The 13,133-nt window shown below is 36.6% G+C and overlaps 1 protein-coding gene across 1 annotated transcript in view; it reads right to left on the reverse strand.

Moving 5' to 3' along the window:
* The window catches only part of LOC125238807, a 70,682-nt gene that overhangs the window by 42,813 nt on the left and 14,736 nt on the right, over positions 1 to 13,133 (reverse strand). The window contains exons 3-4 of the mRNA XM_048146250.1: positions 3,842 to 4,008; positions 1,992 to 2,168 (exon numbers count right to left, since the gene is read on the reverse strand). Coding sequence (XP_048002207.1) covers positions 1,992 to 2,168; positions 3,842 to 4,008 — 344 coding nt within the window. The remainder of the gene's footprint in view (positions 1 to 1,991; positions 2,169 to 3,841; positions 4,009 to 13,133) is intronic.

Below are 13,133 nucleotides of genomic sequence, written 5' to 3' on the forward strand. Positions count from 1 at the left end.
TTAAATATATAAAAGAAGATATTGACTGACTGATTGATATATCAACACACAGCCGAAACCGCTGGTCCTAGAGATTTCAAATTTGGCACATAGGCGTAGAGGAGCACTAAGAAAGGATTTTTCAAAATTCTCCTCTTAAAAGGGTGAAATGGGGGTTCAAAGTTTGTATGGGGAAACAAGATTAGTTTGACTATTTTATTCGAAACTTCACAGGAGGATTCCTAGCGACATATTATGACTAAATACATGTTTCAGGTTTTTTGAAAATTTGACCCCTAAAGGGGTGCAAGGGGGGTAAAGTCAAAAACACAATATGGGTATCGTTTTTATGGTTTATCGGGTCGCTGATCACGATAAATACAACGATTTTAAAATCTAATGAGGTGGAAAAGAAATTTTCTCCCCTGTTGTTGTGCAATGGGGTTAAAATATCCAAAATAGCCATAAGTATAGCTTTAGTTTTTATCTTTACTTCTGGTTCAAGAGATTTCAAATTGACACGGAAGTTCCTTAGAGGAGCACTAAGAAAGGATTTTTCAAAGTTCACCTCCTAGCATGATAATTTGACAGGGGCAAGGAGTCAAGGACAGGGACAGGGCCAGGGACAGGGACAGGGACAGGGACGGGATAGGGTTAGGGATAGGGATAGGGATAGGGATAGGGATTAGGATTGGGATTGGGATTGGGATAGGGATAGGGATAGGGATAGGGATATGGATAGGGATAGGGATAGGGGTGGGGGTGGGGGTGGGGGTAGGGATAGGGATAGGGATAGGGATAGGGATAGGGATAGGGATAGGGATAGGGATAGGGATAGGGATACGGATAGGGATAAAAATAGGGGACGGGGACGGGGATAGGGCCCCTATCCCTATCCCCGTCCCCGTCCCCTATTTTTATCCCAGGGGCGGGGACAGAGACGGGACGGGAACGGGGACGGGGACAAAGATAGAGATAGGGATGGGGACAACGATAGAGATAGGGACGGGGATAAGAATAGGGATTGGGGTCGGAATAATCATATAAGTCAAATAAATCAAATAATAAGCAATCGATATCTAGGCAGTGTAAAATACAGGTGGCTCAGTGGGAAGGTATTAGTAAGTAGGCATCGGCGAGTATCCTGCATCCGTAATAACTATTACATTCAACGTGCTGTAAGAAGATCGTTGTTTGCTTGCCTTTTATATGTTTACGTTTGCAATAAGTATAAGCAAAATGAAAAAAATTGTAAGCGATAATGCAAGGAAGTACTTTTTACCCTACCGACCATAGCGTCGAGATACTGGCTATGTGGGTTGTATGAAGTTTCCCCAGTATAAATATTTATATAGGTAAAATACATACATATTTGTACCTACTACCTACGCTGTGGTCGCTGTGTAACAATTCTACAATCATTGCAAGAATTTCTTTAAAAACAATAGGTTAAGGTACAGTCAGCCAAAACCGGACCGTACAGCAAATAGATCAGTTACAATGGCCCTCCAGTCGAGAATTGCCCCGCTTTACCTTAATCGAAATAATCGCGGACAGATGTACCTACAAAGAAACCTACGGATCCAAATGAAAATCTTAGTTTTTGTAAACGTTTCAATAAGAATACTTTTATTACGCGGGCGAAGCCGCGGGTAAAAGCTAGTTAAATGTATATGTATGTATATATGTTATATTTATGTAAATCTATAATATGTAATTTATATGTATTTACTTATTATAGTTATTAGTGTCTTAAATAGGTAAATATATTTATATAAGTCCTATAACGTAGTCCAATAAAATCAAGTCTTTAGTGTTCTTTACATATCCCGCACCTTTTTTTGGTCTTCTCTGTTTGGCCAGTCAACCTTTATGACTGGTAGAGAATGCCATGTAGCATTAAGTTCGCCTTTTGTAACTGTATATTTTGACTGTGCAATAAAGTTTAAATAAATAAATAAAATAATTCACAAACATCAAAAATTCTCAATCAACATGCAACCACCACCAACCTTCGACACCGCTCTTATCAGCCACCCCGTCTTCAACCTCATCGCTCTTGACGGCATGCTCAGCCACGGCATCCAGGGCCTTGTCCCCCATGCTGAGGAATTCCTCCATCAGCCCCCGGGCTTTCCGGGTGCTGTTCTCTCCGATCACCCAGGATTGCGTGCGACCGAATGCCCGACCTGTTGGCAGTAAGAAAAGTGTCTTTTCAGAGTGTTTAGCATGTTCAATCTGGGGAAAGGAAAAACTTTGAAATAGGAGCGCTAGAAAATGGGAATCTATAAATGGTCAAGCAATGTATCATGGGATGAACCAGGTGGATCTTTGGTGGCTTTTGCTTCTTTTCAGAGTGTTTAGTATGTTCAATCTGGGGAAAGGAAAAACTTTGAAATAGGAGCGCTAGAAAATGGGAATCTATAAATGGTCAAGCAATGTATCATGGGATGAACCAGGTGGATCTTTGGTGGCTTTTGCTTCTTTTCAGAGTGTTTAGTATGTTCAATCTGGGGAAAAGAAAAACTTTGAAATAGGAGCGCTAGAAAATGGGAATCTATAAATGGTCAAGCAATGTATCATGGGATGAACCAGGTGGATCTTTGGTGGCTTTTGCTTCTTTTCAGAGTGTTTGGTATGTTCAATCTGGGGAAAGGAAAAACTTTGAAATAGGAGCGCTAGAAAATGGGAATCTATAAATGGTCAAGCAATGCATCATGGGATGAACCAGGTGGATCTTTGGTGGCTTTTGCTTCTTTTCAGAGTGTTTAGTATGTTCAATCTGGGGAAAGGAAAAACTTTGAAATAGGAGCGCTAGAAAATGGGAATCTATAAATGGTCAAGCAATGTATCATGGGATGAACCAGGTGGATCTTTGGTGGCTTTTGCTTCTTTTCAGAGTGTTTGGTATGTTCAATCTGGGGAAAGGAAAAACTTTGAAATAGGAGCGCTAGAAAATGGGAATCTATAAATGGTCAAGCAATGCATCATGGGATGAACCAGGTGGATCTTTGGTGGCTTTTGCTTCTTTTCAGAGTGTTTAGTATGTTCAATCTGGGGAAAGGAAAAACTTTGAAATAGGAGCGCTAGAAAATGGGAATCTATAAATGGTCAAGCAATGCATCATGGGATGAAACAGTGGGCCGATTTTTGAGGCTCACGCGTTCGAATTCAGAAAATTTTCACTGAAAATAATAAGCAAGTCACCGTTTTCAACCGGTGTTTTATTGACAAAATCCCGTATGCGAGATTCAAAAATCGCCCTCCAGGTGGATCTTTGGTGGCTTTTGCTTCTTTTTCTTCTTACCCTGACTGGACTTTCTTCTTTTTTTAGTCAAAAGTCATGTTTACCTCAACGACCGGTCTCGCCTAGTCATTAGTAACCTTACCTGCTAAGCCGCGGTCTTGGATTCGAACAGGTAAGGCCATTCATTTGTGTGAAGAGAACAGTTGTTTGTTCCTGCGTCTTGGATGTTTTCTATGTATATGTAAATACGTGTATTAGTTCCTACAACACAAGTCTTCGTGGGCTTACCGTGGGACTCAGCTAATCTGCGTAAGAATGTCCTATATTTATTTACCTCTAGGTGGTTTCGTTTTTTCATTGGCATCATCATGGGATATATCTTTGGTGGCTTTTGCTACTTCTTCATATTATTCTTCTTCTACCGACTACTTCTCTTTCTACAAGTTGAACTACCATAAATTGTTGTATAGTATACCTGTAGGCGGTTCCATCTCTTTCATGGGCATTATCATAGGTTGCACCAGGTGTATCTTCGGTGGCTTCTGCTTCTTTTTATTCTTCTACCGACTACTTCTCTTTCTACAAGTTATACTACTATAAATTGGCATAGTATACCTGTGGGTGGTTCCATCTCTTTCATGGGCATCATCATTGGATGAACCAGATGGATCTTCGGTGGCTTCTGCTTCTTCTTCTTCATTTTCTTCTTCTTGTCCTGACCGCCAGTTGAGATGGTGATGGAGTCGATACCGCCGCCTTCGTGGTGCTTTCTGGACATTGCTCTGTGGATGATGTGGTGGATTAGAAATGACGATAGTTTATGCGGACAACGTGCCAAAAATATGTATACATGACTTTAACTAATTTGGTGCCATTTGAATCCCGGTAAGGGCATTTATTTGTGTGATGAGCACAGATATTTGTTCCTGAGTCGTGGATGTTTTCTATGTATATAAGTATTTATATACTATATATATCGTTGTCTGAGTACCCACAACACAAGCCTTCTTGAGCTTACCGTGGGCCTCAGTCAATCTGTGTAAGAATGTCCTATAGTATATTTATAATATATTTATTTATTTAATTTTGTGGATAGGTACATATTTTTGGTGCATGTGCTGGAGCATGTTACTATACAGTTAACGGTCATTTTAACACAAGAGCCAACAATAATAATATGACCAGACTTCTAATAATGAGTCTTTGACGATATCTGTTGATGATGACGAGTGTTAAATGACAATACACTTCCTTTTCTCCGCACTTGTATCCTAATGTACTATTATCAAATTCTATTACTTTTTCTAGAAACCGTAAATAAAAACATAATTGCACTATCGTGAGAAATGAACCCACGGGGCACACATATCATTGATCCACTAGCATGACCTTCTTTGACACCTGCGGACCGGTTCAGTATGCTCAGAGAAAGTGAACGAAATGCGTCATGCTAACCATGCTCGATTCTTTGATATACAAATATGTGCTTTCGCTTTTTTTCTCATGCAAATAAGCGTGGTCAATGTTTATTTAGAACTGTTGAAGATTTGTCTCAATTAGAGTTTTTTGTGTGTGCGGTACGATTTAGACCGTTTTGCTAAGGTCTGCCGTATCCGAACAATGTTTTTAGATTTAGGCAGAGCACATGAAACTACTCAAGTTTCAGTGCCACTCTTGGCAAATAAGGGGTTGAAAGAAAACGAAACTGTGACATTGCAGTGACAGGTTGCCAGCCTCTCGCCTACGCCACAGTTTAACCCATATCCCACAGTCGCCTTCTACGACACCCACGGGAAGAAAGGGGGTGGTGAAATTCTTAACCCGTCACCACACGACGGGTTAAGAATTTCACGGGCAGTATTAAAAGCATTCCTTTGTCATATCCAATCCGTATCTTATATTTGACATAGGTTCGCATCGGACCGAGAAAACAAAAAAAAAATACACAATAAAAAAATTGGTGAAATTTTGCCCCCAGAAATGCGTAGTTAAAATCTTTTGGTTCCCTAATGTTACATTACACCGTCTATAGTAGTGTCAACTACTCAACAGTGAAATCATATCATACGTTAACCGACCTAATAAAATGTAGGTAATGTGCTAACCAAACGCCATTGTTTGTAGAAAAGCGGCTCTCTAGTGACAGTGTCAGATTTCGTTTCTAACGTGCCAAGTATTTGTTGAACGTGAGGAAAATTAGGTGTCAAATGTCGTACAGGGTAAAATTTTATCGGAGCAAAAAAACTACTCTAAGCTGATTCGTGTCACATAAAACGCATGTTAATAACACTGTGGAAGATTTATATTATATTTACATGTCGATTTTTGACAGTTACATTTGAATTTATTGTTTTATTCTAATTTAATGAAAAACATACCTACACACACATTTTACTTACACACATTTTTAAAAGTCAAGTCAAAGAACATTATCTATCTATTTCATAATACAATATTTATTGATGGTCCTGTTTCATTTTCCTTTATCGCTATTGGCCGCATTGTTTTTGATTTATGTACATTCGTAGCTGTGTTAAAAAAAAAAATTAAAAATTTAATCTGTTTATTTCTAAGAAACGTGCATGCATTTATAATATACTTAACTGCTAATCTTAAATTGAAAAGATTATTTGAGTTAAGGAGTATAGTTACATATGAATTGTTATTTATTTTATTTATACATAATTAAGTTTTTTCGTTTTTAATGAGTGTTTTTTCAGTATATAACGAGCTTGGCTACAGGTTCGACTTTCTAATGAGTCTATCAATTCATTTGGGAATCTATTCAGTATCCGCGGTAATGTGCATTTCCATACTCTTCGCCCGTACTCATTGTTGTTATAGTATTTATATATTAAATGGAAAACATTGTAATTGTGGCCAAATGCCACCAGCAAAGATTATTCAAGCCGATGTGGCCCACGACACAACTAGGCATGCGGCAGTAGTTAAACAGCCCCCTAGAGCAGTCAGTAAGACTGTTGTTTTTTCAGATCAGATTGGGTTAGGAATGGGCCCATTATTAAGCTACCAGTTAGAGCAACAAGTGACAAATTACTGTTATCAAAACATTACTTTGTCTCATTTATGTAACCTTATTTCAAAGGGATGTTATGATAGCAGTACTACATTAGTAATTTTATTAGGAAATAGTCTTAATGTAGATAAGCTTAGCATAGATAAATTGATGTCCACACTAAATGTTATTGAAAAATCTGGTGTGGGGAAAATTATATTATGTGCACTACCTTATGCAGAAAATGTATCATATGACTATAATTGTAAGATAGCTTACTATAATTCTTTAATGTACCATGCCATAGCTGTTAATAAAAAGTACCATTTCTTTGACTTAAATAAATTCATTGAGCGCTTCATGCTAGCTCCACGGAAGGTATTTTTGCCAAAGAAATTATTTGTATATTTAGTGGAGTTATTGGCCTTCAATATTGAGCCAAATAGATGTAATAGTGTTATATATAAGTCTCAGTCAGCTGACAAAGCCAAGGACCCCATGCCTCATTTAAACTAGATTGTAAGACAGCGGAAAAACACCTGAATATGAACGTTGTTCACCAGAATATTCAGGGTTTTTCCAGCAAAGAATTAGAAGTAGGATTATTTTTAGATAGTAATAATGTTGAAGTTATGTGTATTACTGAACATTGGTTGAAACAAGAACAGTTGATATTTGATTATGTTAATTTTAAATTAGCTAGTTTTTTTGCCAGAAAATCTGCTGCTCATGGTGGCTCCCTTATTATTGTTAAAAATTGTATGAAGTGTAAAGAGCGCAAAGATGTTGTAAAATATTCCATAGAAAGAACTATAGAAATTTCATGTGTTGAATTAGACAGATATATTATTGTATGTGTTTATAGACCACCATCAGCTGACTTCAGCATATTTGAATCTACAATGGAAAATGTTCTGAATTTAGTATGCAAGGGCCAAAAACATGTTATTGTATGTGGAGATTTTAATGTTAACTTGCTCGAGTCATCTAGTAATACTGTTAAAATGTTCTGTTTGTTTAAATCATTTAATTTATTTAATTTATTTCTTGAACCTACCCGGGTAGGTGTGACTAGTGCAACATGCCTAGATAATATTTTTTGTAACTGTGAATGTATAGATAAGAAATTATTTAACTGTTTTCATTCCGATCACAGCGGCCAAAGGGCAGCTTTCTTAAACGTTATTCATGATACTCCACAAACAATAACATATAGACCCATTACTGGATCTCGCTTGGAATCATTCAAAAATGAAATTCTACATAGTTTGTCTATAATACCATTTTCGCATTATGACTGTAATCATTTGTATCAAGATGTTTTCAATGTAATTCTTAATCAATTTAATAACAATTTCAAAGTGAAATCTATTAGTGGGTCAAAAGTTAAAACAAAGTTTAGTGAATGGGCTACTGTAGGTATTCACAAAAGTAGAAAAAGACTTTATGAACTTTATGGTGAGAGAGAGCTGAACAAGAATTCAGAATTCCTGGACTATGTAAGAAACTACTCAAGAATCTTCAAGAAAGTGTGTTTAACTGCCAAGAAAAACTTTATTAGTTCTAAATTGAAAGTGTCGGACAACAAAGTGAAAACAACTTGGAGTATTATAAATAAAGAAGCTGGTAAATGTAAATCACGCGATTGTCAAGTCAACATTGTATCAGATAATCAACAAATAGTGTCGAACAGCGATGTTGCCTCGGCATTCGAAGATTATTTCTCAAATATAGCCGTTAACACCACAAAATGTTTACATTCTTCTGCGGCTCAAGCCCATTCATTACTTTGTGCTAATGTTAAGAAATGTAATAATTCATTTGAATTTAGTCAAGTAGACTCTGTAAATATTGTTAAAACATTCAAGTCACTCAATTTAAAGAAAACGGAAGACTTATGGGGAACATCAGTTAAAGTAATTAGTCATGTCATAGATATAATAGCACCTTACTTGGCCGTAATATATAATATTTCAATTTCACAAGGCACCTTTCCAGATCTTATGAAATGTAGCAAAGTCATACCGCTTTTTAAATCGGGTGATTCGAGTGATATAACCAATTTCCGTCCCATATCAATACTTCCTGTACTAAGTAAAGTCTTTGAGAAGCTAATGTTAAATGATCTACTGGGACACTTCAACAGACATAGATTACTTACAAGCAAACAGTTCGGTTTCACAAGGGGCCGTTCCACGACCGATGCTGCTTCGGTACTCATTAAACATATATATAATTTTTGGGAAAATTCTTGTGATGCAATTGGCATATTTTGTGATCTTTCAAAAGCCTTTGATTGTGTGGATCATGGAACGCTCATTTTGAAATTAGAACACTATGGTTTGTCTATAAATGCCCTAAACTTTATGTCTTCTTACCTTAGCAATAGAACACAAACAGTAGTTGTTAACAAAACTCGCTCTAGCGGGACTGTAGTCCAATTAGGAGTGCCACAAGGCTCAATTTTAGGTCCATTCCTGTTTTTGGTTTATATAAATGATTTGCCATGTATAGTGAAAAACTTTTGTGAAATAGTACTTTTTGCTGATGATACATCACTGCTTTTTAATGTTGACCGAAAATCTACGGATTACAATGTAATTAATAGCACGTTAGCTGATGTACTGCAGTGGTTTACTGTCAACAATTTACTTCTTAATTCTAAGAAAACCAAATGTATTCGATTTTCTCTGCCGAATGTTAAACCAATCGATACAAAAATACTTTTGAATGATGAATGCTTAGAGATGGTAGATACAACACTGTTTCTTGGTTTAACATTGGACAAAAATCTACAATGGAGTCCTCATATAAAGAAACTAGCAAGCAAATTAAGTTCAGCCGCATACGCCGTTAGGAGAATCAGGCAACTGACTAATGTTGAGACAGCTCGCCTAGTGTATCATAGTTATTTTCACAGTGTAATGTCATACGGTATTCTGGTTTGGGGCAAAGCAGCTGACATACAGACTATCTTTGTATTACAAAAGAGAGCCATTCGTTCTATTTACAACTTAGGAACACGTGAATCAGTAAGAGAACTCTTCAAAGAAATTAATATCTTAACTGTAGCTTCCCAATACATTTATGATAGTATAATTTATGTTGTTAAGAATTTAGACTGTTTCACTAAGAATTCTGATATCCATAATTATAACACTAGAAACAAAAATAAGCTTGCCATAAAGAAGTTTCGTGTCCGTAAAGTACAGAAGTCATTTGTTGGGCAATGCATTCATTTTTATAATAAGTTACCTGACACTGCTTTGAGATTACCCCTCCCAGCTCTTAAGAACTACTTAAAAAAATCATTGATGTTAAAGGCTTATTACAGAGTCGAGGACTATTTGACAGACAAACATGCATGGCCCGAACCAGAAACTACAAAAAACGAATAGCAATTAAAATAATTGTATTATGTATAGAGGACACAGTTCAGATAAGAAAGCACATCAAATATTTTATATTTTATGTTGTGTAGGTAAATTACATATTTAATGATATTGAGATTCATATTATCTTTTTCTTCTATGACAATTTGATATGTTTTCTCTGAAGAAGAACGACGTATTATTAAGCAATAATATAATTTATTGAAATTGATTTCCATAGAGTACCTAGTCTGTTCATATTCTTTGATGAATACTTTTGCATGTTAAATTGTATGTTGTTATTTAATGCATGTTAATTATAAGATGTAATGTTTTGAAAAGAAGTTGCCCGCCGAGTTTCTTGCCGGTCCCATAGTGGATACCCCCCTCCCAACTGAGGGGGGACTGAAATCTTCTCGAGGCTGAGGCGTAGGGTTAGAGCCGGCGTAGCTTTATTTGACGTTCATATGCGCATTGTAATATGCCTACTTGAAAAATAAATATTTCATTTTCATTTCATTTTCATTTTCATATGACAGACGACGCAACGAAGCCTCGACGTTACGTTGTCACCTAAATCTAGATGACGTTTCTTACTTTTATGTGTTTATTTTTTATGCTCTTATGTATTTTTTTAGTTACTCAGTGCTTTGGTTTTTACTGTCATACTGTGTAACATATTTGAAATAAAAAAATAAATAAAAAAAAAATAAAAATATGTACGGTATATTTAGTTTTATTTTAATTCCTATTTATGTATGTTTATTAGTATTAAGATTATTTGACCTGTTCTATCACTCACTGCATCACCTCCTCAAATCAGTTGTTTTTTGTGTCTTGTCTCCACTACCCAAAGGTTGTTTGGAAGAGATCGCTCTTTAGCGATAAGACCGCCTATTGTCTACCATAGTTAATTAAACTTACGTGCTTATATTTTAATGTCATCTTGTTATATTGATGAGCAATACAGAATATTTGTATTGTATTGTAACCCTAAGTAGGACTTCAAGCTTTGTTCAGCGGCTAAGTATGTATTGAATGTACTTATGTTTTGACGACCGACTTCGCCCAGTTGGTAGTGACCCTGCCTGCTAAGCGGATGGTCTGGGTTCGAATCTCGGTAACAGCATTTCTTTGTGTGATGAATACAGTTAGTTTTGTTCCTGAGTCATAGACTGTTTTCTATGTATATCGTCGTCAAGTAGTACAAGTTTTGCTTAGTTTGAGCTTAGGTTGATCTGTGTAATGTGTCCCCAGATATTTATTATTTACTAGCTTTTGCCCTCGGCTTCTCTTGCGTTAGAAAGAGACAAAATATAGCCTATGTCACTCTCCATGCCTTCAACTATCTCCACTTAAAAAAACACGACAATTCGTCGCTCCGTTTTGCCATGAAGGACGGACAAATAAACAGACACACACACTTTCCCATTTATAATACCTATTAGTATGGATAATATGGATTTTAAAGCTAACTAAACATACTGTATATAAACAACAAGCAAACATGCTTCGAAACGTCGGGATGAATTGTAAATTCATTATACGCGATTTAATCCGTTTCCATAGTTTTATTTCATGAGTAAATATCGCGGTAACCGAAGTCAATATTAAACTGTATACATTTCTCACAATAACTGATCGTATCCATAACAAATTTAGATCAAATTGAGAACTTATTGCCGAGCTTACAATGACTCAGCGTTTTCGACATTTTATGTTTATACCAAAGAAAACAGGATGTATAATGTGGGCTAGAGAAACGCATAGTAATTATGTACATGCGTTCGACGCTATTAGTCTACTAGTATAAAGGATCTTAAGACGCTACAAGAGCGAAAATACTGAAAAGGAAAGGAGCCTCTCTTTTAATTTGGGAATTTTAGTTAAAGTGTTATTAACTAGATTTATCGAAAAAAAAACTGTCCATTTAGAACAACTCAGTTAAAATATATTGCGAAAAAACCTTTAAAATCGAGGTTCCGCTCTCGACTGTTTCCTCCTTCAAAACTTAATGAATCGTAACGAAATTTAAGAATCAAACAACAATGAAATAATCTGTGTCGGACCGCTTAGTTTTTTTGTCTAATTGTTACCAATCTTAAGTATCACACTTTTTTTTGCGCCATAATGAAATGAGGCCGTTTTTGGAAATTTTTGATTGGCTCTAGCGTCTTTAAAAATGAAAATATCAAAAAATCAAACACAGATAAAAATAATAATAATCTGTGTTGAAAAAAATCATTGCTCTATCTTCAAGAACCAGGGAGGAAATAGTCAAAAGCGTTTGTATGGAGAATTGACTCCTCCTGTATCGTGTTGAGCGGAGTGAGGTGCTCTAAAGAGTGGTTTCTTGAATCACTTGGCTGTGGTTTGAGTAATCAATGGTTAATGATGAGTAATTGGGTGATTTCTATGGAAAAGGGTTGTAAATGGATAGTTAAATGGAAATTGTGAGAAATCTTGGAGTTATTATAAATGCAGATACAGAGGATGTACTTAATACCTATTACCAAAGAACTAGATTTACATAGAAGAAACAAGTTCATCAATTTGTATGGGGGCCGAGCGTGTCAGTGTGCGTAGCCGAATGCACAAACGCTCACGATAATATCTCTTTCGTAGCTATCTATCTTTATTACTCTTGCGTATTGGCGCGACAGAGCCAGACTACATTTCTGCGACGTTTCGATTTCGTTTCGCGTCGCAGAAATGCCATTCGGCTACGGGCCAGATTTTGTACTGAAGTTGTTCTTGCCTGTGATTTTAAATATGTCTCAGGCCCTTGAGTGTTCATTGTTATAGGTAGTAAGTTTTCCTTAAAGATATATGTTATGTATGCCATCGCGGCCTTTTGTAGACCACTATTTCATCATACATTGTGTTGTTATATTCTTTTTCTACTCCCGAACTGTTATTCGTCATTTACAGGGTCGTGCATAGATCTTTAAAACCCTACATAAAAGTCTATTCCCCAAAGCCAGCGTCCGCCGGCTTCCCGCGCATGCGCGCAGTATCGAAAAAACTGAAAACGCATTGTTAGGCTCTGTAACCATGGCAACGCCTTATAACGATACTGCGCGCGTGCGCGGGAAGGCTTTGGGCAGCTGAGCTGACAGTGCAAACCTTTGCGTCAAAACACAGGAAACAGTGTGAATTTCACGAAATTGATGAATAACTTCAAGATAACTATTAATAACTAAGTGCATGGTCGTAGAAAAAGTATTATATGCAACGGTGTTTAACTGAGTCAAAAAATACTCGTGGCGTCTTTTTAATAACAATTTTCGGCTTGGCCTTAAATTGTTACCCACGCCACTCGTCTTTTTTGAACGCCTTTAAACGCCTGTTGCATAAAATACTATAAATGGCTTGTCCTGCGTTTTTGAATAAAGCTCTCAGCCAGCGTAACTTTTTCCACCTTGATTAGAAAATATCGTTTTCCCCTCCCTAGCTCGGAAACACGTGTTTTGTCCTTTAACACCAGCGGGTAAAAACGTATTTTATCCACTAGTGGGTA

Source organism: Leguminivora glycinivorella, chromosome 24 (assembly GCF_023078275.1).
Source record: "Leguminivora glycinivorella isolate SPB_JAAS2020 chromosome 24, LegGlyc_1.1, whole genome shotgun sequence".
Classification (NCBI taxonomy): Eukaryota; Metazoa; Arthropoda; class Insecta; order Lepidoptera; family Tortricidae; genus Leguminivora; species Leguminivora glycinivorella.